Genomic DNA, 22,502 nt, shown 5'->3' on the forward strand with positions numbered 1-22,502 from the left:
GAATGAAGTGGTGGGAAGTTACTTCATCCTGGTTTTCAAATTCTGATAAGCTAGAAGTTGTGTGCATTTATATATTTAGGGGTTAATAGGGTTTTTTTGTCTTTGTCGAAGGTAAATATAGGTGAAATAACAAAACTATGCACTCAGGTTAATAAGCTTTAGCACGTTGTTTTGACCTTTTCTGTACATGCTTTTTTTTCAGTGACAGATGCATTATAAGCCTCTTCACTGATCACCTTCCTAAAGTACAACTACACAAGCTCAGGCTGCCGAATGACGGAATTAGCTTTGTTGATTAAACCTGTGAGCCGGATGCAACCGGCTTTCGTTCTGCTGTGCACTTGCCCAGTGAATAGTCTGAATGACGATGACGTTAACCCTGATTCTTGAACATGTCACCCAGTGCAACGGTGTGGCTCATCGATGAAACTCATATAGAATATCATAAGCCTTACGCTTCAACCAAGCAGACTGAAAACTGCAGACAGAAACTTATGAATGTGACAAACCTTATTAAGTGTATCAAGGTAAGATGAATATTTCTAGCACCTTGCCTCAAAAAGAAGTTATTTTTAGTCCGACTACTTCACTTAATCGACGCCTGCCTGATTTCCTCAAGTTATACGTTGTATATTACTTCATGTAATAGCAAAGATTCCATAATTTCAATATGTTTCTTTGTCTCCTGCTCTGTTGTTTGTCTCCAGGACTGTTCCAGAGGGCCATTGCCCAGAGCGGCACAGCGCTGTCCAGCTGGGCTGTCAGTTTTCAGCCAGCCAAGTATGCCCGGATGCTGGCCCGTAAGGTGGGCTGTAACTTGGAGGACACTGTGGAGCTGGTGGGGTGCCTTCAGAGGAAACATTACAAGGAGCTGGTGGATCAAGACATCCAGCCAGCCCGCTACCATATTGCCTTTGGACCTGTTATTGATGGAGATGTTATACCCGATGACCCTCAGATACTCATGGAGCAAGGTATCAATTCACTTTGCTTCAGAGACAGCCATTTCTAACAATGTGCTTGCCTTATATTTGTACTTTTAACAACCATTCTGCACCATCTCTTTCAAGGAGAGTTCCTCAACTACGATATCATGCTGGGAGTTAACCAGGGCGAGGGCCTTAAGTTCGTGGAGCTTATTGTGGACAATGAAAACGGAGTTCAGGCTAATGACTTTGACTACGCCGTGTCCAGCTTTGTGGATGACCTGTATGGCTACCCAGAGGGGAAAGACATCCTCCGAGAGACCATCAAGTTCATGTACACAGACTGGGCTGACAGACACAACCCAGAGACACGCCGGAAAACACTGCTGGCCCTTTTCACCGATCACCAATGGGTGGCACCGGCTATCGCCACAGCTGACCTGCACTCCAGCTTTGGGTCACCAACATACTTCTATGCCTTCTACCACCACTGTCAGACAGAACAGGTGGGTCCAGTTCATGGATAGTCAATAATATGATAAAAGTCTCAAAGTACTGCTGGCTTGTGCCTCATCTCCTTGGGTAAAGCTTTCAGTTACTGCTCACAAAGAAAATCATAACAAATCCATAATCTAAGATCAAACTGATATGAGTAGTAAGATTCATGTACTACTGGTAATTGCAGCATTTTATATCTAAAGAACTCATACGTCATTGCGTAATGGTAGCACCCCACCACTGATTCCCCACCATTCAACACTGTTTCCGTTGTTTGAACTGTTAACACACATCTCTCAATTATAGACGTTGGGATTCAGCACCTTTTAAAATAAACTGAAAGAAGAGACAGTTTGTGTGTTTTCCTGCTCCGACTGTGCACTGATCTCATCATTTACCAGGAAATCTAGTTCTCTCTCCACACCAGTTGACTCAGAAGTTAAAATATAGTCACTTCATGCGGGCATGTCTTTGCCTCAGTTTGCACCATGTGCAGCAAACCAGCATCCGTTTGCATCTTACTATTGACTTTGTATACAATTGCACCACCTCTGAAATTTAAATTTTCCTCAGCTTGAACACACCTGGAGGATTTAACTGCACTAACATAATTGTTGTACACAATGACTGTATAATTACTGTAATACAATGAAACAGTCACTGAAAAGCAGACTGCCTATAGCCACATCCTCACAAGGTTATAGAATCGGCTTCTTTGTGTCCGATTTGGGCAGAAATCTGCTTCTGATTCGTAACATGAAGGCAGCTTAGACAGTAGATAGCTACAGCACATAATAGCACAGAACAAGGTCTGATCTTATTCCAATTGCATAATTGTAACTGACTAAGTTGGGCTTCCTTAGTCTTTACTCCTAGTTTTACTTATATAACTACTTTCTGCATATTTAGTGTTTTGCTTATACAAAGCTACAATGACTAGTTAAGCAGTCCTGAAAGAAAGAGGAGGGATGAAACCCACATTTTCTTTTGGCATATCTTCATTCAACAGGCTACAGCGCATAACATGTATTTCAACTTTTCACCTTTTTGTCTCTCTCAGTAATACAATGAATAGTGGGCCTGATATGTTAAAAAAGGTATCTCATTTCCTCTCTCAAATGTATTGTATTTCTCCAGCTGCGTTGATCCGTCTATGGTCACAATACCCACTCTGTGAAAAAAGAATGCCTTTCAGTGTCCTGTCCATGTCACATTAATGTAATAATACTGATCTGATCTGATTCCTCTGCTGCTCATTAGGTCCCACCGTGGGCAGACGCAGCACATGGAGATGAGATCCCATATGTGTTTGGGCTACCAATGATTGGTCCAACAGAGCTTTTTCCCTGCAACTTCTCCAAGAATGACGTGATGCTCAGTGCCGTGGTCATGACCTACTGGACAAACTTTGCCAAAACAGGGTACGATGACACTCCAACGTGGCTCCTGAGGGCTGATACAACTCACTTTCTATGTGTTATCCCTGTGGACCGGGACAGTGCCATCCTAGCTCTGTCAAAGCCTGTTAATTGAGGTCAGATGTAGGTCTAGCTTTACGCATTAAGTGCACCAACTGCAGCTCAAACTCAGTGTATGCTGAACTCTAGCTGTGAATGACTAAACCCTTTTGTTGGCAGTTATACTTACATCCAGCATTTGTCCTTTGTACTAGTTAATGTTGCATTAGCTACCTTCATCTTTTTCTCAAGCTATCATGAACTAGCAGAGATTAATTTCAATCAATCAGTGCACATAAATAACTGGGCTACACGTTGCCGAGGAAGCCTTTTAAATGTCATATAAACAAGAAACCCAGTTTAAGTGACCCGGATAATTGATAAGAGAAAGCCGGTTTCTGTAATTGGGATTGTTGATTCGATCGGAGTGGGGGGAATACAGCAGGAATCTGGTTTCCCAAGGTAGCGCCAGTGTCTTGGCAATGTATAGGGGGACTAGGTTTCTAATCAGCTTCATACAAGTATGTATGTGCATAAGAAAAACCTCAGTCAGTGGGACAGTAACAGTAGAGTAGCTGGATGAAAATAAAGATGTCACAAAGCGAAGCTGTAAGGATTACAGGTATGGGAACTCAAGAGCACGACTCAGAAAGAATTCAGATATAGATTTATTTACTTGGAAAAGGCAGGGTCAACACCGGGAGGTCAGTCCAAAAGGCAAACAAATCCAATAAGAGGCAGGCAAAAATCCCAGGTCGAGAAAACAGGCAGATCAGAACAATACTATATATAACGCTGGAGAGCTTGGCTGACACACACAAGACAATCTGGTGCAAGTAAGTGGACCTAAATAGTGAGGGCTAATGAGGGAATGGGCTGCAGGTGAGAAGGCCGTGGAGGACCAGGTGAGGGGAATGAGAGGTGATCGGGTGTGAATGGTAGGACCTGAAATGACAGGAGAGTTCATTAAACAGGCAGGCAGGATGAAAACAAACTAATATGAATTTGTGACAGAAATCTGAATAAAGAAAATCAGGACTGACACAATGCCTTCTCTCACTACTACACTTCAAATAAGAATGTTTTCACAATAAGGCCAGAGTCTGATGACTGACCTGGTGCATGAGCTCTAACAGGCAATGGACAGCGAATGCCTATTGACTGAAACAAGGTATTTTCCAAATCATCTGTCCAGTCCAGCAACCTGATTTACAAGCACATGTTCATATGCATAACATAGCAGTGCAAATGTCTGCCACAGGGTTATTTAAACTATTTTTGTCGCCAGTTGTTCTGCAATAGCTCTTGCGGCAGTTAACAACATGCGGTTACCATTAACTAAGACCATGAACTAATTGATAATGTCATTGTGATTATGTTTCCTCAATAGTAACCTAGACTTGATGACTAGGAGTAGTGGATTGTGCTATTGTGTTTTATGGACTGTACAGTGTAATTCGTATTCGATGCAGATAGCCTCTACATATCTTCAAATACATTCTTAATTAATGGTAGTGGCCTGAGGAGTGACATTCTTGATGGGACAAAATTAAAATCCTCCCCCCCCCCCCCCCTTCTTTCTCGCGCTGCCTTAGAGCATGTAGTCATGGCGGTAATTGTTTTTGGAGAGCTTAATGTGGGGACATTGGCTTTTTCTGTGCACTGCCCAGTGGCCCGAGGGGAAGAGAAAGGCCTAATGATCTACATATATAACCCAAAATTGACGTGGAATGCCGGGTACCTGGGAGATTTATGCCGCCAATTTGAATGGTTAAGCGTGTTCCTGATGAGGTCTGGCTGGCTCCATATGCCGCTCTCAGACAATGGGGCTCTCAGTGGGTCTGAATGGGCCTCGAGAGCTCACATGGCTGGCTCTGTTCTACTCAGGTTAAGTGTAAGGGGGGATCCCTGTGGAATGTGCTCTGTAAGCTCCTCAGTATATACTGGGTTCATATGGGGTTACAGACCTGTATTTACACTGCAGTTCATTTGTGTGTTTACCAAAAGTAGATAGTATATAATGTTTACTAGCTACTTCCTGTTTTGGTTTATAGCAACGACTGAAGCATATGCTTTATGGAAATGATCAGCATGGTTTAACTGCATCTTTACTCCAAGTTACTGCTTGGCTGGAGGCTTCTTTTTATCTATGAATTAAATATGAATAGCTTCACTCTCAACAAGACACCCACCATTTAAAAACTGTGAAATGCTAAAACAAAATGTAGGATTTGAATCAAACTTAAAATGAGGGAAACTTCTGAGGTTGTTAGCTATCTTAAGACTTTTTCATCCAATCAGAATCTTTCGAAAACAAATCAACTGTGAGCAAAAATACCCGTTTTGACCTTTTTTTATTTTATCAGGTGTGATATCTCAAAAACTGTTGATAACCTAGGGGGGTTCATCTCAGCACTACATTCCAGTATTTTATAATTACACTGATTAGCCTGAGGGAGAAGCTACACTTAGGACAGAATTAACATTTTAATAAGCAGACAGTCCCAAAACTTCACCTCCACCTTTAGTTTACCTTTAGTTTTACCTGTGCCTCAAGTTGACAGCTACATGGTGACATTTCTGTCACTGATTGGTGAGGAGAGGATTGCATCTTTCATGGGAGTGCATTGTTCTGCTGTAAAACCATCAGCAGATCTTGCCACTCTGTGAATTCTGTCATTTGAAGCTGTGTCCTCCTTTACTCTTTTTGTCAGGGATCCAAACCAGCCTGTTCCCCAGGACACCAAGTTCATCCACACCAAGCCCAATCGTTTTGAAGAGGTGGCATGGACACGCTACAACCAGAAAGACCAGCTCTACTTACACATTGGACTGAAGCCCCGGGTCAAAGAGCACTACCGTGCCAACAAGGTACTATTAGATATCACTAAATGCATTTGAATGCGTTGTAATAGCCATCCTGGAATGAAATACACCGATTTTGCACAGCCCAGCCCATTAAATGACTGTTATCTGTTGTTATCACTTCCATTCTAATGCTTCATAAAGTGCAAACAGCACCATGACTGTGGCACAGTCACAGTTTTAAACAACTGTGTGAATTGAAACCAAACTACTTGGTTAGGTTAAGGAGATCATGTTTTAAATACGGGCATTGTTTAATTTACGTACGTGTTGCGTTATGTCATGTTAAGTTACATGGGACACAAACAGCGGTTTTCTGGGTGAAGGACCTGTATTGAACCATCCATCTTCCCAGACTTCCTCCCTCCACAGATGTTGTTGCTCTTTACACTATGTCACCTTACTTCCTCCTTTGCTCCCATCATAATTACACCACTTGAGGTGAGGGTCGTATTCTTCTTGTATTCGTATCCATGATCAACCTGTGAATTGATGATAGCAGCCTTCTGAATCTACTAGAAGGCGAAGCAGGCCCCTTCTAACCCATATCTTTAAGGCTGATAACCATTTAATTAGATAATAACATTTGAAGTGGATAGCCAGCTATTTGGGTTATTATACACTTTTCTGGTATCTCAGTGCTGGCTAACTTTTAATAATGATAGATTAAAATGTTAATCTATGCTACTTGGCTAACCTGCTCTGGACCAGGACAAATGAAGAGGATATATTCAAACATGTCAACAACCCAACGACTGACCAATCAGATCACATTAGCCTTTATCAGTATCTACTGTAAATCATGAGTCACTTTGCCTTCCATTATAAATATGTAACTAGACTAATAAACAAAGGTTATAGCTATCCTATTGCGTTGTTTGCCTGCAGTCAAACTCTATATGAGGGAGGCAGTCTTGCCCTTTTGTTGATCCGGAAAAAAAGCTTCGGGTTTTAACTCATTTGTTGTCTAATTTTACTTCGTTTTCTGGATCATTGAGATTCATTTGCGAAATTAGGGTCCACATTGTCAGGTTGACTGCTTTCTCATTATAATGTAATGTCATATTGATTTTGGTAATCTCTTCTCAAGACACTCCTCATACATGCACAGAACCTACGCAGTATGGGAAAGTATAGTATTTAGTTTGTTATTTCAGGTTGGGATAAGTATGCAAAAAAATAAAAGATTATGGAAAAGTCTTATTCCAGACTATTGCCCCATTCTGTTTTCTCAAATATGAAATTCTTAATTACTAAATGTAAATTGATCATAGAAGCAGTATTTTTGATGGTGATTAGAGCAGGCAGGCAGCACAGCCAAAACGTTGTGAGAGAGCATGCTGTCGTCAAAAGATGGGCAAGAAGTCTGAAGAAGACTGAGCGCACACTCCTACAAAGAGCTGCCTGAACGCAAAACAGCTCTGCCCCAAGTGCAAGATGTTTATAGGAGTGGAGAGGAGAGGACTGAACGGACAAAATGAGTAAATGCAAGTTTTCTTATGGCTGGATTGACAATACTATAAAGCCTGGTTGGCTAAGGCTTCAAATTGAGAAAAGAAAGCTCGATTCAAACTCTGTTGGGGGAGACGTAACTGTAAGCCATATCCAGGGGCACAAACACCGTAGTGTTTCACAGCATCCTCCCTACCTTAAGTCAGAAAGTCAAATATGGTTTGAAAATCTATGAAGATGTTGGGAAATTTGACTTTGGAAAAGTAAGGACTTTTTCAATAGAAAATGTGTTGGAAGACAGTTAATGGTTTCCCTTTTTTCCATTTTCTTCCCTTTCCTCAGGTCAACTTATGGTTGGAGCTAGTTCCTCATCTGCACAGCCTCAACGAGGTCACCCAGCTCATACCCACCACAACCAAGGTTGGTACTAAACCATCTATATTTCCTCCTGCTTCTTCAAGTGAACTGCCTGTGTTGTTCCCTTTTACAAAAAAGGTTATGAAATAGACCCAAGCTACTTAACAAAGCAATATTAATATGCAATGTTTACATTGTTGTGAACCCAACCCTGATACAGATTAAAGTGCTAGAAGAACAAATGCTCCTTTTGTCCTTGAACATTGTTGAAACTTTTCAAATCAATTATATTCTGACAGTTAATCTTCCCATCTTTAGATCCCTCCACCTGAGGCTACAAACCGCACCCCGAAGACCAAGGTTCTAGTGACCAAACGTCCTAACCCGACTCCGTTCCCCACCGAGACCCAGGACAGCCACATCCAGCCACATCTGGTGGACCAGCGTGACTACTCCACTGAGCTGTCGGTGACCATCGCTGTAGGAGCTTCCCTGCTCTTCCTCAACATTCTGGCCTTCGCCGCCCTTTACTACAAGAAGGACAAGCGCCGGCATGACGTCCACAGGCGCTGCAGTCCCCAGCGGAGCGCCACCAATGACCTGGCTCACACTCAGGAGGAGGAGATCATGTCCCTGCAGATGAAGCAGCACTCGGACCTGGACTGCAGGGGAGTGGGCGACTCACTGCACCCGCACGATGTGGTGCTGAGGACTGCCTGTCCGCCGGACTACACTCTGGCCATGAGGCGCTCACCGGACGACATCCCTCTTATGACACCAAACACCATAACCATGATCCCCAGCACCATGGGGGGGCTCACCTCGCTCCACTCTTTCAACACCTTCCCCAGCAGCGGGCAGAATAACACCCTACCGCATCCGCACCCACACTCACACTCCACCACCCGGGTATAGCCCTGTGGATGCACCCACGCAGGCAGGACTCTGATGGCTGAGGCAAAAGCTACCGCCACTGCAGCAGCAGAAACTTAAGGCCAACATGCTGTCAACCATAGATACGTCAGGAGCTGAAACGCCAGCCTGGACTTGCCAGACACCCATGGAATTACACTGGGATTGTACACCCTGTTAATACCTGAGGGAATGTAGTCACGGATTTCTGGGGTTTGGGCCAGAGGAAAAAAAAAGAAGAATAATTATGTTTTTGTAGAAAAATAAAAGACAAGAATCAAAAAGTACAAACAAGAAGAAAAACAACCTCACAAGCTAAAACAAAGGAGGATGTTTTTTTATTATTATTTGTGTTGTGATATTGCAGCAAAACAAGGTTCAGTAAACTGCTTTTTCTTTCTAGCAACAGATATGGCTTTCGAGGCTTTTGACAAACGACTGCCTGACAGTATTATCTGGAAGCAGAACAGAGCGTCAGACACGCCTCGGAGGTAGGAAGAGGGGAGCACTTTGTAAAAGAAAGAAAACATATTGTTTTCCTTTGGCATCGTGCAGCAGATTACTCTGTTTGTGCAGCACAGAGTGGATGCGGTGCAAACCAATTTAGGCATGTGTTAACTTCATAAATGGAGGCTATGTAAGATAAAGCAAAAACAATTGTTGAATAGAGCAAAGGAAGGACTGGAAACTTCAAGGAAAAAAGAAACCCTGTATGCACAATGGAACCATTAAGAGGAAAAAAAAATGTCAGATACTTTTCATCCATTAATTTTTGAGGATCGGGAACAATTTTATTGTATAGAACCTATTTACATATCTAGATCTGTACACTAAGCACCAGGCTTTTAAAGCCCTCTCCTCTTAGGGTGTGTGTGTGTGTGTGGGGGGGGGGGGGCATCTGTACTGCAAACCTGCCAGCAGGACTGAACCAGTGGGAATCCGGGATCCACCTTCTGGCTTTCTGGCAGTTCCAACTTCAACACAAAGAGCTGGGGGACAACGGATAATTGGATATTTTAGCACGATGCGCATGACAATTTATCTGCTTGATGGCTGCCCTGCTGATTATGTCATTATTAAGAATAATTTTCTCCCTCTCCCTTGCATTGGAGCAATTTCAAATGGATTTCCTAATTGGATTACAGGAAAACACACACCCTTGCAGGACAACGGGAAATACAGTTCCAGGTTGTGGATGTTGCAGGCTGGAGTTGGGAACAGAAAAGGGGAGGGGCTGGGGATCTGGTAAAACTTTCTTGCGTAACATAATATAGCTTGAGTGGAGCTGGGCATATAAGGACTAGTTTTGTACTCTGTGTGTTGGTACTACTTTTTGATAGTGGTTAAATCACATTACACTGTATGAATCAAACTCATCGTACCTTCAGTTGAGATCAACGTTCTTTGCTATTCTACCTATTGGACCACTTTACCGTATACAAGTAATTACCTGCACTGTTAATTCCTTTGCCCACTTTCCTTTTTCTTTCACTGGAAGGTGTGTTGATTGAGTGACACAGTGGGTGCCCATTGGTATGAAAAAAAGATGGTAGTGGTCATAGAAAATATGGCGAAAGAGTGAATCTCTTGGCCATGTAGCTTTCCTTTATCCAGGCAGATTCTGTAGAGCTGTTTGAACATGAACGACTGTACATGACTCCTACAAGTCTAAGGCCAAGCACAGACAGATCACATTGGGTGGAATTCTCTGGAAATGCACAGCAGGTGAACAAGAAGAAGAGCAAGGGTCAGGGTAGGCCAATTCCTGATATACTTTCTATATAGTTTTCATGAGCCAAGGTTGATCATTTTTAGAGGCACATTGCGTTATGGAAAGAAAGAGAAAGGTTTCACTTAGCAGCTGAGAGCCCTTAGTCAACGCTCTTTACCTCACTTGAAAGAGCTACTACTTTTCTTCTTTTGGCCCCACTCTTTTTCTACTTAAGATTCTCTACCTTCTCATCTTATACTGAGCTGACAGGATTGGCTGTTTTGCAAGTGGTTTCCCCTCGCATCCAGACCGCCCTCAATTCACTGTTTCCTGCAAGACTGTCTGCCATAGCCAACATCGTGAGGTCAGTGAGGCCTTCGCACCTTCGATGTTTGCCTCCGAAGTAGGAGTGTGTCATACAGCAAAGCACACTGCAGTCAGATCCAGTAGCATTTGTCATTGCAGTAAAGTGGTGGTCTTCAAAATATAGAGAGTAATACCCTAGATGGCAAGCCTATTGTGCTGAGACAGATACAGAAGTCTGATTGCTAGCGCAGAGATGCTACTTGGTGAGCTGAAACGCTTGTCTCCCTGTTTTTTTCACTAAAGTGACTAAAGATGTTTGGAGGCCTCTGATGTGAGAATACATCCTGCCCCTTTTGGCTCACTCACAGGCACTGTGCAGTCATTCAGAATAATGAGCATAGACTACTGTTACCCCATATAACACTGCGGCAGACAAGCCGGATAGGGGAATCAAATCTGGTCTTTCATAGGGAGTGTTGCTTTTTGGGATACGATTTAAATTGAATAAACTAATTACATCGGTGTGCTCCAGATTGTTTCTCTGGATGAAATTAACCACCAAGGCTTGATCTGTGATTTCAACAAAAGGAGGATTCCAAAGCTATTATCACACGTCATCCTTTTGGTCCATTTGTGATACCCTTCTCTGTGAAAGCAAGCCAACAACATCATAAAAAGTGTGAATTCCAGAATCTGGGGACTATCAGCACTGTAGGTTTGTTGCATTGTATCGACAGGCCACTAGCTTTTCCAGCTCTAACATTTTGATTGCCCACACACATACATACACATGCAAATAAAAACGTGTGCAGACACCCTTACACACAACCGTGTGCTAAGTAACTTTCCAAGTGTTTCTACTCAAGATATTGTACGTAGATTAACACCCTGATTGCCTGGACTCAGACCTTGTTTTTGTAACCCAAGTTAATAACTGAAATACATCTCACAATATGTTAAGGTAAACCTTAAAGCAAAAGAAAAATGCTGATGTTTGCTCGATAGTCTCGCATATTTTAATAACAGCAAAAATCCCTTCCATACGAGACAATAGAATGACCAAGACGTTCTGAATACATAGATTGTCATATTCAACTATAAATCATTGTCAACTGTTCTAGGATCAGACTACAAAAAATTTGGAGCAATTCCTGACGTTGCAACAAAAAGACTAGCTTGTGGTTTCTTGCGCTCTCTCTAAGCTGTTTTCTCATATGAACTTGGAGTTGCCCTTTCAAACATGTAGCACCCATGAGATTATCTGTGTCTGACACGTTCTCACCTACTGTAAAACTTGGTTACACCAGTTAGAAGAAAGGCCTGATACACCGAGAAGTTTCAGACGTACGACAGGAGCAATGAGTCAAACCAAGTGGTCACTGTTTATGTACCGTATAAAATTTGGGCGTAACCCAAACCACATTCTTTTCTTAAACGTAACCCAGTAGTTTTGTTGCCTAAACCTAAAGTTGTTTTTTTCATTTCACAACGGTAACTTTTACTTCAACAATTTGGAAGGTGCAGTTTGGCTCGTCTGAAACATTGGAAAGGTATTCATAACCGCTGATAACACCCTTTAGAAGACAAAAACATTGTCTTGTCTGATCCAAGCATGAGACTTACCATCACATTTGGGGGTGGCCTTTCACTTGGATTCATGTTAAATCCATTCGTCTAAAACCATTGTGACTCACAACATGCCGGCATTTTTGTCATATAGCACTTTAAGGATCCCATAAACCTTTTCACTTTTCAACAGCTAAACAACAAAAGCTCATCAGGTCTTGTTAGTCCACACACGTTAGTATGCAGTAGTGTCATTATGGTGAGAAATATATATGGCTCTACATTACTAAACCAGTAACATGCGTCTGGTAAACAGCAAGCCATGATAATGTTACACTATTGTGCAATAGTGAGCACTTGCCCAATTCAAGCACTGCTCTCCAGAGAAATGACATTGGGCAAAGCAAGGGCCACCCATTGAATTAAACATGTAATTGCCCTGATGAGTAAATACTCGAGCAATTACAGGGCCATGCTAAGTAGTTGACAGTTGAGGATGAACGCTAATGAATAACTTGCCATGCATTCAATCGTCTGACTGGTGATAGATGATACATGCAAGCCAGCTGTAGTGTGAGGCAAGTGAGAGAAGTGCTGGTCAGCACCTGACATATTTGAGATTAAAAATGGAAATTGCTAGAAGCTGTTGTGGACCTAATGAATGGTGGCAACTGCCAACAAGATTTAGCATGTGTGGTGACTACATACAACAGTCTTTGTTTCTCATACAGTCCTGGTGGATTGCTTGAGGATGTAAAACTAGACAGACTGAGTCAAAAGGTATTTGAGAGGATGTGCTGCAATGACTCATAAATCAAGGGTTATATATGTGAAGAAATGCATAGCTGTATCGTGCATAACAACTAACAGAGAAGAAGCATGGTTACCAAAGCAACTTGAAACAGTATCCCTAGTGAGAAAAAAACTCCAACTTTTGAAAACAAGGTCACTGGATGACCGTAACACCCATAGAGACAAACACAGGCATTACAGATAGAGAGAGCTAATCACAGCATAACTTCCTGTACCACCAAAAACTTACTTAAACAGGCCAGAAAAAGAAGAGTGTTGAGAGACGGATTCAACCTCGAGTTAGCTGCACAAATTGAGTCAGCTACAATAGACCTGAAGAATGACTGTGAGGAACCACTCACTGACCTAAGACAGAGCACCTTTAACCAGAGTGAAGCACTTGCTGGCCATTACTAGTGTCTGATTGCTAAACAGTGATAAATATCATGCTAGTTGATTCATTCCAAGAGACTTCTGGATCCCTACTTAACAAATGCACATGTACTTTCAAATGCATGTGCTACATCAACCCAGTTGCCAGATAAAAATGTGAACCAAAAACACATTTCATAAATTCGTTTTTATATCAGCCTTTCAAAAACAACGCCACATGGTTTTCGTGAAATGATTAGTAAGGTTTAGGAAACAAAGCTAGTTGGATAAGGTTAGAAAAAACATCATGGTTTGTGTTAAAATAATAATGTAACAATGTAACATAACAACTGTAACAAAGTAACTAGCGTAAATAAATAACTGCCGTTAGCTGTCTTTCTTAGGTAACGTTGCGTAACAAGCTCAACAATGTTATGTAACAAGCGTAGTCTTTACATTTTGGTTTTACACATGACATGAACAGCTGTCTCCTGGGTGAAAGTCCTGTGTTTTTTTAACCACCCGTCCCAACCCCCAAGTGAACTCTCGTGCTTTTTATACACGTTATTGTAGCGCGTAAAAGCTCAACGGTCACTTTATGTACTTTGTCCCTTTCTCTGAACAAATGCAAAAAACATCCACATCCAATGTGTCCTTGGTCTGCAGAAACACACAATGCCAACATTCGTTTTTGACAACTTACAGTAAGTATGTATATTTGAGCAGCCCCAAAATTGCATATGGACAGACAATGCAGCTGATATAGCTATTTCGATGTTCAGAATTGGCTCTCTGGCAGCTATATTGGAGGAGATCTGCTTTGCATAACAAACTTGGTTCATGTATAATAACAACTCGGGGCTAACAGTTTATCTGGAGTAAACCAAAATCAGATATTTCATTTTCACCATTAGCACTCAACAGTTTGCGTTATCAAGTTATAGGCTGCATGTTTACCTGTTAGCTAGCTAAGTGTCTGATCAGCTGTTTGCTGTTGTTGACACACATGTGGATACCAATTGGATGATGAAGGTGCCCTGTGACGTTTTCTTATTTTGGTTCATTCAGTGTTATCTACAAAATAGCCATTTACTTTACTATGGCCAAACAAACATACATTTCTTACCTCATAAAGCATTTAAAAATATTTTATTGAGAAAGTTTGGAAATTTCCGCTTTCCATCTCTTTTCCTTTCCCCTGTAGTTGGTACATTGCTAGTTGTTATTGCGAGTGACCTTCCCTAACTGCCCATAGTTTGTCATCACCATGCTCTTGCCGTGCATGTGTTCTTTTATCCATGTTCTAGTAGAGCACAGCAATCCAACAAAACATTGCTTAAGAGCACCACGAGTAGTCAAAAACTCCACAGGGTACCTTTAATGTTGCTTCACAGTAAGGGCTAGCACTAACAGAATAGGGCTAACAGTTTATCTGGAGTAAACCAAAATCAGATATTTCATTTTGAATCCACCTTAAAATGTAAGAGCAGACAAACAATATTTCCATTCACATTAACAAACATGTTTTTGATTTTAAGAGATGGCATGAAGGTTATTCAAGGAAGCTGCATTTAACAGTAATGTTAACACTCTACAGTTGTAATCCTAGACATGCGCTCATAACGTAGATGAAAACATTGATTTGCATCAAATTCTTGCTGGAGGAACAAAATAGACCACATCAAAAAAACTAAATATTCTGTATACATTTTTGAAAAACATAAATCTGGAATGAATCGTTAAATTACGAACTGGGAAAGATGGCAAATGGTTTTAGGATGCTATAAGCAGGTGTTTCAGTGTTTCCCCAGACCTTTATTCTTGTAAAAAAAAAGAATACTTATTAGCATTTACACCATCGTGGGGAACCTAAAACCCCACTGAAAACCAGCTTGCTGAAATTCTTTTAAAGGCTCTTTTTAAAGGCAGGTCACAGGAAACATTAGCCTTTAAACTCACAACTAATAACAGTAAAACATGACTGGATAGTTAAGCAAGCAAATAAAATATGAAATTAAGCTAAACTTTAATTGCATATTTTATACTGTTTATATGCTGTGGCAATTTTAACAGGGGCTTTTTCTGGGAAGGGTTCACCTTTTGTTTGAATTCTCTAGACCATAAAATCATAAATCACAAATTCTTCAAATTTACTCTGATTTATAACTCGATTCATGTTTGTTAGACCATGAAAATTCTAATGTTTCCTTAATGCTCGGTGCTCAGATACTGAACGGGTTTAGCATGCAGTAGGGGTGTGTTTATTTGTGTGTTTGGTGAAACACACAACTTTTCAAATATGTGTTAAACCTTATTGAGTGCATTTATATGGAAATTCCTGTACTGATAGTGTTCATTCTTCAGTTCAAACCATACCTCATTGTCAATAACTGAGGCTTGTACACATTTTATCCATCAGTGTTTATTTCTGCAATGTGCCTAATTGCTGTTTCTATGTTAACATTTTGAATATGTTATGTGTCATATGACATCTGTCGTGACGTCAATTTGGATTTATTGGTCGTGTGCTTGTAAGAGCACTCATCTTGAAACAACAACAGATAAAAGCGTGAGAATACCCCAGAGCTCACATGGATTCCTACCCAGTGTCACCTTCCTTTTAAAACTGTGCGTCCATCAGTCAAAGAGGGGAACTCCGAAACCAATCCAGGTAGCATTTCTTCAGTAATTTCTGTTGAATCCCAACACCAGTATGTTTTAATGAGCCAGTCTAGCAGGGTGAGTGTGAATCCACACAGTTTGGGACTGAAGACACTTAAGAAACCCTGTTCTAGGGGGACGCTTCACTTTTGTTCCAGTGTAAATCTGCCCAGACCGTGGTGGACAGTCTGCGCTGTGGTGTACGGGATGGACAGGGAGGTGAGGAACAAGCACTGCGAATGAATGTAACGCACCGTGCCATTTTCAAACCTCAAAACGCAGCAGAAACGGCAACAACCAAACCTCAGATTCATCCTGAGAGGTTTTTGCTAGCAGTCTGAAAACTAAAGGTGGATTTGTTCTTTGAATGCCATGCGGAAACAGGGGGCCCCACGTGAGCTGGTCTGGCATTTGTAATGTAGATTATTTGTCACTTGTCTTTCTTTCTGGTTAAATAGTAATTACTCTTCTGGAGCACAATAAATGATTTTAATATGCTGATATGGTTCTTTTTCCACTTTCTCTTGAGTCTTCATTCATTATTTTCTGTGGCTAAGTTGACTAATTTAATTGGTGAAGCATACATCAGCTCTCGCTCACAAGTAATTACTCTGGCAATTTATTTGTGGCTTGATTGAATTTGTTTTCTGCGACTGAAAGCAGAAGAAACTTTGTCGCATATTAAGGCAAAAAGCTGACACTTGGGCTTAAATATTCCTAGCCACCACAATCTATCAGGGAAACACACAGGCTGTCACAGGCTGTCAGAACATGCTAATGGAAGGAAATCTCTACAAATCCTTCTCCATGAATTTCCTATTTCTGTGCTTTTTTCTCTTTCCTTTTCTTTCTCGGTGGACTGAATAGTGTTGCATTTTCTATTGTTTACTCCATCCATCTAACAGTAAGTTGGTCATCCATGTAGCCCATGGCTTATTTGACTCATGTAATGTGAATATTATGCAATATGAGAAAAGTGAACCAGGTAAAGCTCCTGACACCTGTTCTTCATCTGGGCGTTCAGATGTCGTCAGTGTGTACAGCGGCTCTGAGAGCTCAACTTGGCTGAGGGATAGAGCGAGTCATCCTGGAACCAAGTTTGGGGGTTTGATCCGCTCCCCTGGTGCTTCAAAGCAGTCCACTGCTCCTAATGCTGAGCATGGGTGAATGCAGAGGTCACATTTCATGTATGTATGTGACGACGTTTAACTTAAAATGAAATCTTCATCATTTGACAATGCTGCAAAGTGAGAAAACACTACCAAATACAGAAATGCAAAAGTTGTGCTGAACGTAACGGATATTATTTCTTTCATGGATATTAGCTAGCAACGGATGTTTTTCCTTTGTTTTAACATTCTTATTGTGTGCTTCAGATATTGTGAACCAATACTACTCAAATTGGTAAGATAGTAATCAACAAAAGTTTTTTATTAACCATGTCTTACAATGTTAGAGAAATACAGTCAAGTCTTTCATTTGAATAGAACATCCATTTACGCTTTTCAAAACTCCATATTACTTCCAGTATCTTACTCTTTATAATTCTATTATTTTTGTCAAAAATAATACTAATGATGATAATTGTCTATATTGAACTTATCTTTATGATTTGCAAACAGAAACACACAAACAATTTCAAACAATGATCCATGTAAAAGTATGAATAGGATAAATCACACAAGCTAGACAAAATAACCTCAAAAATGCCGATACACATTCAAATACATTCAAAACTAAAGAATTGCAGATCTTTTTATTTTGAATCAAGGCAGTTCACCGAAGTGATTTCTAAACCGTCCCAGTGTTACCTAACCTGAGATGCTCAGGTTAGGTAAACTATTCCAAAGCCTTTGGGGCCCTGACTGCAAACATGTGCTCAACACTGGAAACCAACCTTGATGTTTGATAGATACAGACAGCAAATCTGCTCTTGAAGATCTCAGGGTATGAACAAGTTCATTCTCGGTTAAGATGCCAGTAATGTAGAATGTGAAAAAACATATTTGCCTTCATAAGTCAACAATTAAATCTTTAAATTGCTCCTAAAAGGAATCCAATGGAGAACAGCTGTGATGAAGTGATGAATGCAGTTTTGGCAGAGACCAGAATACGATGGATTACAGTGGTGGAGTACACAAAACCAGGGCGTTCACATTATTACCGGAAGGTCAACGGTTCGATCCCTGACTGGGACGTGTCATGTGTCGAAGTGTACCTCATCAATACACTGAACCCCTGGCTCCCCGGGCGCCTGTCATTGGCAGCCCACTGCTCCCTATATACAGGGATGGGTCAAATGCAGAGAAACATTTCCCCCTTAAAGGGATCAAGATACTATAAATTATATTCTATTTCTATTCATATAACTCACTAACCTTAGAGACCTCTCACTGCCCTTATCTCTGTGTTTTTCCAGAAATTCGAATTATGTTGACTCCTGGAACCAATCAGAAGGATCAACATAAAGGAAGTTGTCTTACTGTGTCAGAAAAATGGTCACTAAATGGTCACTAAAACTGCCACCTTGATGTGATCGACGCTGCTGTAAAGGTTGTTGCAAGTTGAAATAAAGACAAAATGACCAGTGACGGGCCGTGCATTTTATACCTGGGCCTTCTGTGCTGTCCTACTACAGTTGAATAACCTAATTATGAGCCACAGCAACGGTTATTTTCTGTTTCTAGGAGTGTAACAATATGTATTCGTATTCAACGTTCGGTACGAGGCTTACGAACCGAACAATATGTTTGAATAATACTAGTGCATTTGGAAAATGCAGAAGCTTAAATTGTGGGAAATATAATGTTTTCGGTGGACTGTGCTCACGTAACAGACAACGGGCTGTGTGAAACTGAAAAAAACAAAAACAACTGAGGCTACGCTAAACTAGCTTGCGGCAACAACTGCGGCAAACCCCGCGATGACGGGATGCTACGTCATTAACGGACAATGCATAGTGTAAATAAAAATATATTCATTCAATGTTAAATAATATGCGCTATACTTGTAAGCTTATATTGCGGAGTTGTGAGGAAATTTGAATTGAAAAAAAAAAAAAAAAGAACATAAGAAGACATGGCTGGAGCTGTGGCTCCATCTGGTGGCTATTCACGAGAACTGCGTGCAAAACTGAAAAAAACACTCACAGACAGGAGGCAAGACTGCATGGAAAAGAGACAAGACACATTGGGATAACTGCATGAAACGATGGAAAGAGGAGGGATGGTGGAAGGCGGCCAGTCCACTACCTCCATCAGTCTACAACCTCCGGCTCTTTACCAACGATTTGACAAAACGAGTGGCTCAAGCACAGACTGCAGAGAGAAATCAAACGACAAATCAAATCAAGCCATGGGGGTTCGCTAACCCACTGAAGCAAGCCCGCAAAGACAGAGAAGAGGAACAGCGAGTGGCAATGATGGCACTAGGAATGGCCATAACGGAGCTGGTAGTTCAACAGGCACCGACTCCACCTCCAAAGGCACCTACTCCCTCTGTCCCACTGGAGGTCATGATGGCTATGATGTCAGCAGGCGGTGAACAGTCATGCTCATGGGTCCCTCAGGGCCAATGGGTTGGAAGAGGAGGAGCCAGAGGAAGAGGAGCGCCTGGAGGCAGAGAAGCGTCCTATTTCTGCTACAACTGTGGGAGACCGGGACACTTCACAAGAGACTGCGTGTTAGCACCGCAGCAAACACAGAGAGGAAGAGGACAATACTCTAGGGGAGGAGGCGGACGGGGCTATGACGGACAAAGACCACAGCAAGGGGCCCATCAGGCTCCTTGGGACGAGGGACATGGTCCCCAAGGCGGGGCCCATGCCACACAGGCAAGTAGCCAACAACAATGGCCCGGAGGTTACAACAGTCCTCCCTATTGACACGCCCCTCAATCACTGGCGTCACACACTACATTTCGGCCTCACTAGCGAACCCTTTATCAGGTGCTCAGTAAATGGACAGGATCACATCTTCCTCGTCGATACTCGAGCCACATATTCGAGTGTGATGACTACGCAGCCGTTGTCGGACCGGTTTGTGTCAGTGGTGGGAGTCTCTGGCACTCCAGTCCGACAATTTTACACCACCCCTCTCCCCATCACATTTCAAGATGAAACCCTCACGCACAGCTTTCTCTCTGCTCCTAACTGCCCAGTCAACCTGCTAGGATGCGATCTGATGACTCGCCTCAATCTGATCATCTGGATGAACCAAGACGGTGTCCATGTCTCGTCCAACCCACCAACTAGTACGTTGTCCATGCCAGTACGCATTCTCTCCCTTGCTCCCGTTACAGAGACGGTGTCCCCCACAGACGAAGAGGTTTTCTGGCTGCGCTGTCTTCAAACTGGCCCCCAGACCCCTGCCATCCAATATTGGTTCAACATTCTCAAACCAAAAATCACTCAGCTTTTCCCGTACAAAACTCCCCTGGACCACGTCCATTGCACTCTAAATGTCACACCAGGTCCCGACGACCCCTACACAGAAGACTGGGATGAAAACATGTCTCACCTTAGACCCACCATTCAGTGTCTACACATCTTTTGTGGCCAGGAAGGAGTAGCATCAAGAGTCATTCTATCTCCCTTCCTTCGCTCATGGTACCAGCTGGATGCGGACTCATCACCCCATGTCACTTTGGCTGTTGGTTTTGGCCACGAGGCCGGAGGTCTGGGGCCTATGATCAAGAGAGCACTAACTCTCACTTGGGAACCAACCACTACTGAAGGTCTGCTCCAAGCCAAGGAGGAGACCATGTGGTGATGGACAGCCCCTGACACTGTTGAACACACTACCGGAGCACCTCCCTTTGCCTCGTCACCATGGCAAATCGTGTTTAGAACTGTGTGCAGCACTCCTACCAGGGGCCCACGGACCTACACACAAGGGAAAGAAACGGACATTGGAAAATTTAAAACTATGGTGGCATCCGCACATGGAAGCGATATCTTTCCTTTTCTGCGATGAATGTCAAATTTGTGGCAATCATAACCCAAGAAAACCATTCAAGACACCGATGGGATCTTATCCCGTGCCCTCAGCCTGTTTCCAAGACATCAGCATATATTATACAGATATGGAGACCAGAGAATAGAGTGCAGGGAAAGAGGTACATCTTGGTAATGGTAGACAGATTTTCAAGATGGGTGGAAGCAATTCCCACCAAGAGAGAAGACACGCAGACAGTTGTAAAGTGGCTGCAGACAGAACTGATTCCCCGTTACGGAGTACCGAGATGCATCCGCTCCGATAACGGATCACACTTTAGCAACACCATGCTCGCACAGGTAGAGCAATTTCTGGGAATCACACACCGATTCGGGTCAGTCTATCACCCGCAATCTCAGGGCCTGGTGGAACGAGCGAATCAGACCCTTAAGGCCAAAATTGCCAAAGTTTGCGCGGGCTCCAAATTAACATGGGTTGAGGCCCTGCCCCTGGCCCTTATGGCCATGAGGTCCAGAAAAGGGGGAGAAACACATCTCTCCCCACACGAGATCATGACTGGCCGGCCGATGCCAGGTCCACCCAGAGATGGAGGTCATATGCCACCTTTGGATGTACAGCAGATTGAAATGTCTGACGATATGAGTGCCCTAACTTCTCTTACTGAAGCTCTCTCCAAGCAGATCGAGAGGACTCGAGCAGTACCTGAAGCAGCGGCAGCTGGAAAGCAGATACAAGTAGGTGATTGGGTCAGGGTCAAGGTTCACAAGCGCAAGTGGACTGACCCCAGGTGGACTGGGCCGTACGAGGTGAAGGAGGTTACTTCACACTCGGCCAGGTCAAGGGCAAATCAGGCGCCCCTTGGCACCACCTGACACACTGTGTCCCAGCACCAGTACCAACCAGAACCAGTACCAACCAGAACACTGGGAGAAATTCGTACTGATTTAGAAAATGCATCGGGAACTTAGACGCTGTCTAGGGGACCCTTATGCAAACCCCGCCGACCGAGGTCGGCAGCGCTTCACCTGGAAAGGGGTGGGATGTGGGAAGAAAACTATAATGGGGGTGGGTATGGGCATACTAGTTGCCCTCCTGATCTGGGGACTAGAAACCAAGTATCAGACACACCAGCACCCATCTCATTCAACTGCCCCTTTTCCCTGTCCATCCCCGAATCTGACTCACAGCCGAACAAGACGTAGCACCCCAACATTGGTCCATAAAACAGCATGTAGATCCAAACTCGTTCTGGCCATAGCAGTTTACATCGCGGTTTTCATAGCTATACTCATGACCTGTGGCTGTTGCTGCATCCCCTGACTCCGAACTTTGATAGGCCTTCTTATTACATATGTTGCTTATCCACTGTTGGATGGAGACCAGCCGGCCCCTGACCCAGAGGGGTCTTGGGACCAGGAAGAAGAACCAGAGTTGCGTTCCTTGACAAACTCCCAGTTAGACGACGACACACAAGTCTAAGAAGTTCACACCTAGCAGGTGTGAAAAGGGGGATTTGTAAATAAAAATATATTCATTCAATGTTAAATAATATGCGCTATACTTGTAAGCCAGGGGTGTCCAAACTTTTTTCAAAGAGGGCCAAATTTGATAATGTGAAAATGCCCAAGGGCCAACAGTCCCTGCTGACATTATTTTAAACAATACAAGTAGC

General features: G+C 42.7%; 1 protein-coding gene across 1 annotated transcript in view; it reads left to right on the top strand.

Annotated features, from left to right (window-relative positions):
• The window catches only part of nlgn1 (neuroligin 1), a gene marked incomplete at its 3' end in the record, with an annotated part of 342,002 nt that extends 333,532 nt beyond the window's left edge, over positions 1 to 8,470 (top strand). Inside the window, exons 4-9 of the mRNA XM_079267467.1 lie at positions 708 to 974; positions 1,071 to 1,432; positions 2,685 to 2,845; positions 5,596 to 5,752; positions 7,541 to 7,618; positions 7,874 to 8,470. Of these exons, the coding sequence (XP_079123593.1) occupies positions 708 to 974; positions 1,071 to 1,432; positions 2,685 to 2,845; positions 5,596 to 5,752; positions 7,541 to 7,618; positions 7,874 to 8,470 (1,622 nt within the window). The remainder of the gene's footprint in view (positions 1 to 707; positions 975 to 1,070; positions 1,433 to 2,684; positions 2,846 to 5,595; positions 5,753 to 7,540; positions 7,619 to 7,873) is intronic.
• Between the last annotated feature and the right edge of the window lie 14,032 nt (positions 8,471 to 22,502).

This window comes from Melanostigma gelatinosum (genome assembly GCF_949748355.1).
Source record: "Melanostigma gelatinosum genome assembly, chromosome: 4".
Classification (NCBI taxonomy): Eukaryota; Metazoa; Chordata; class Actinopteri; order Perciformes; family Zoarcidae; genus Melanostigma; species Melanostigma gelatinosum.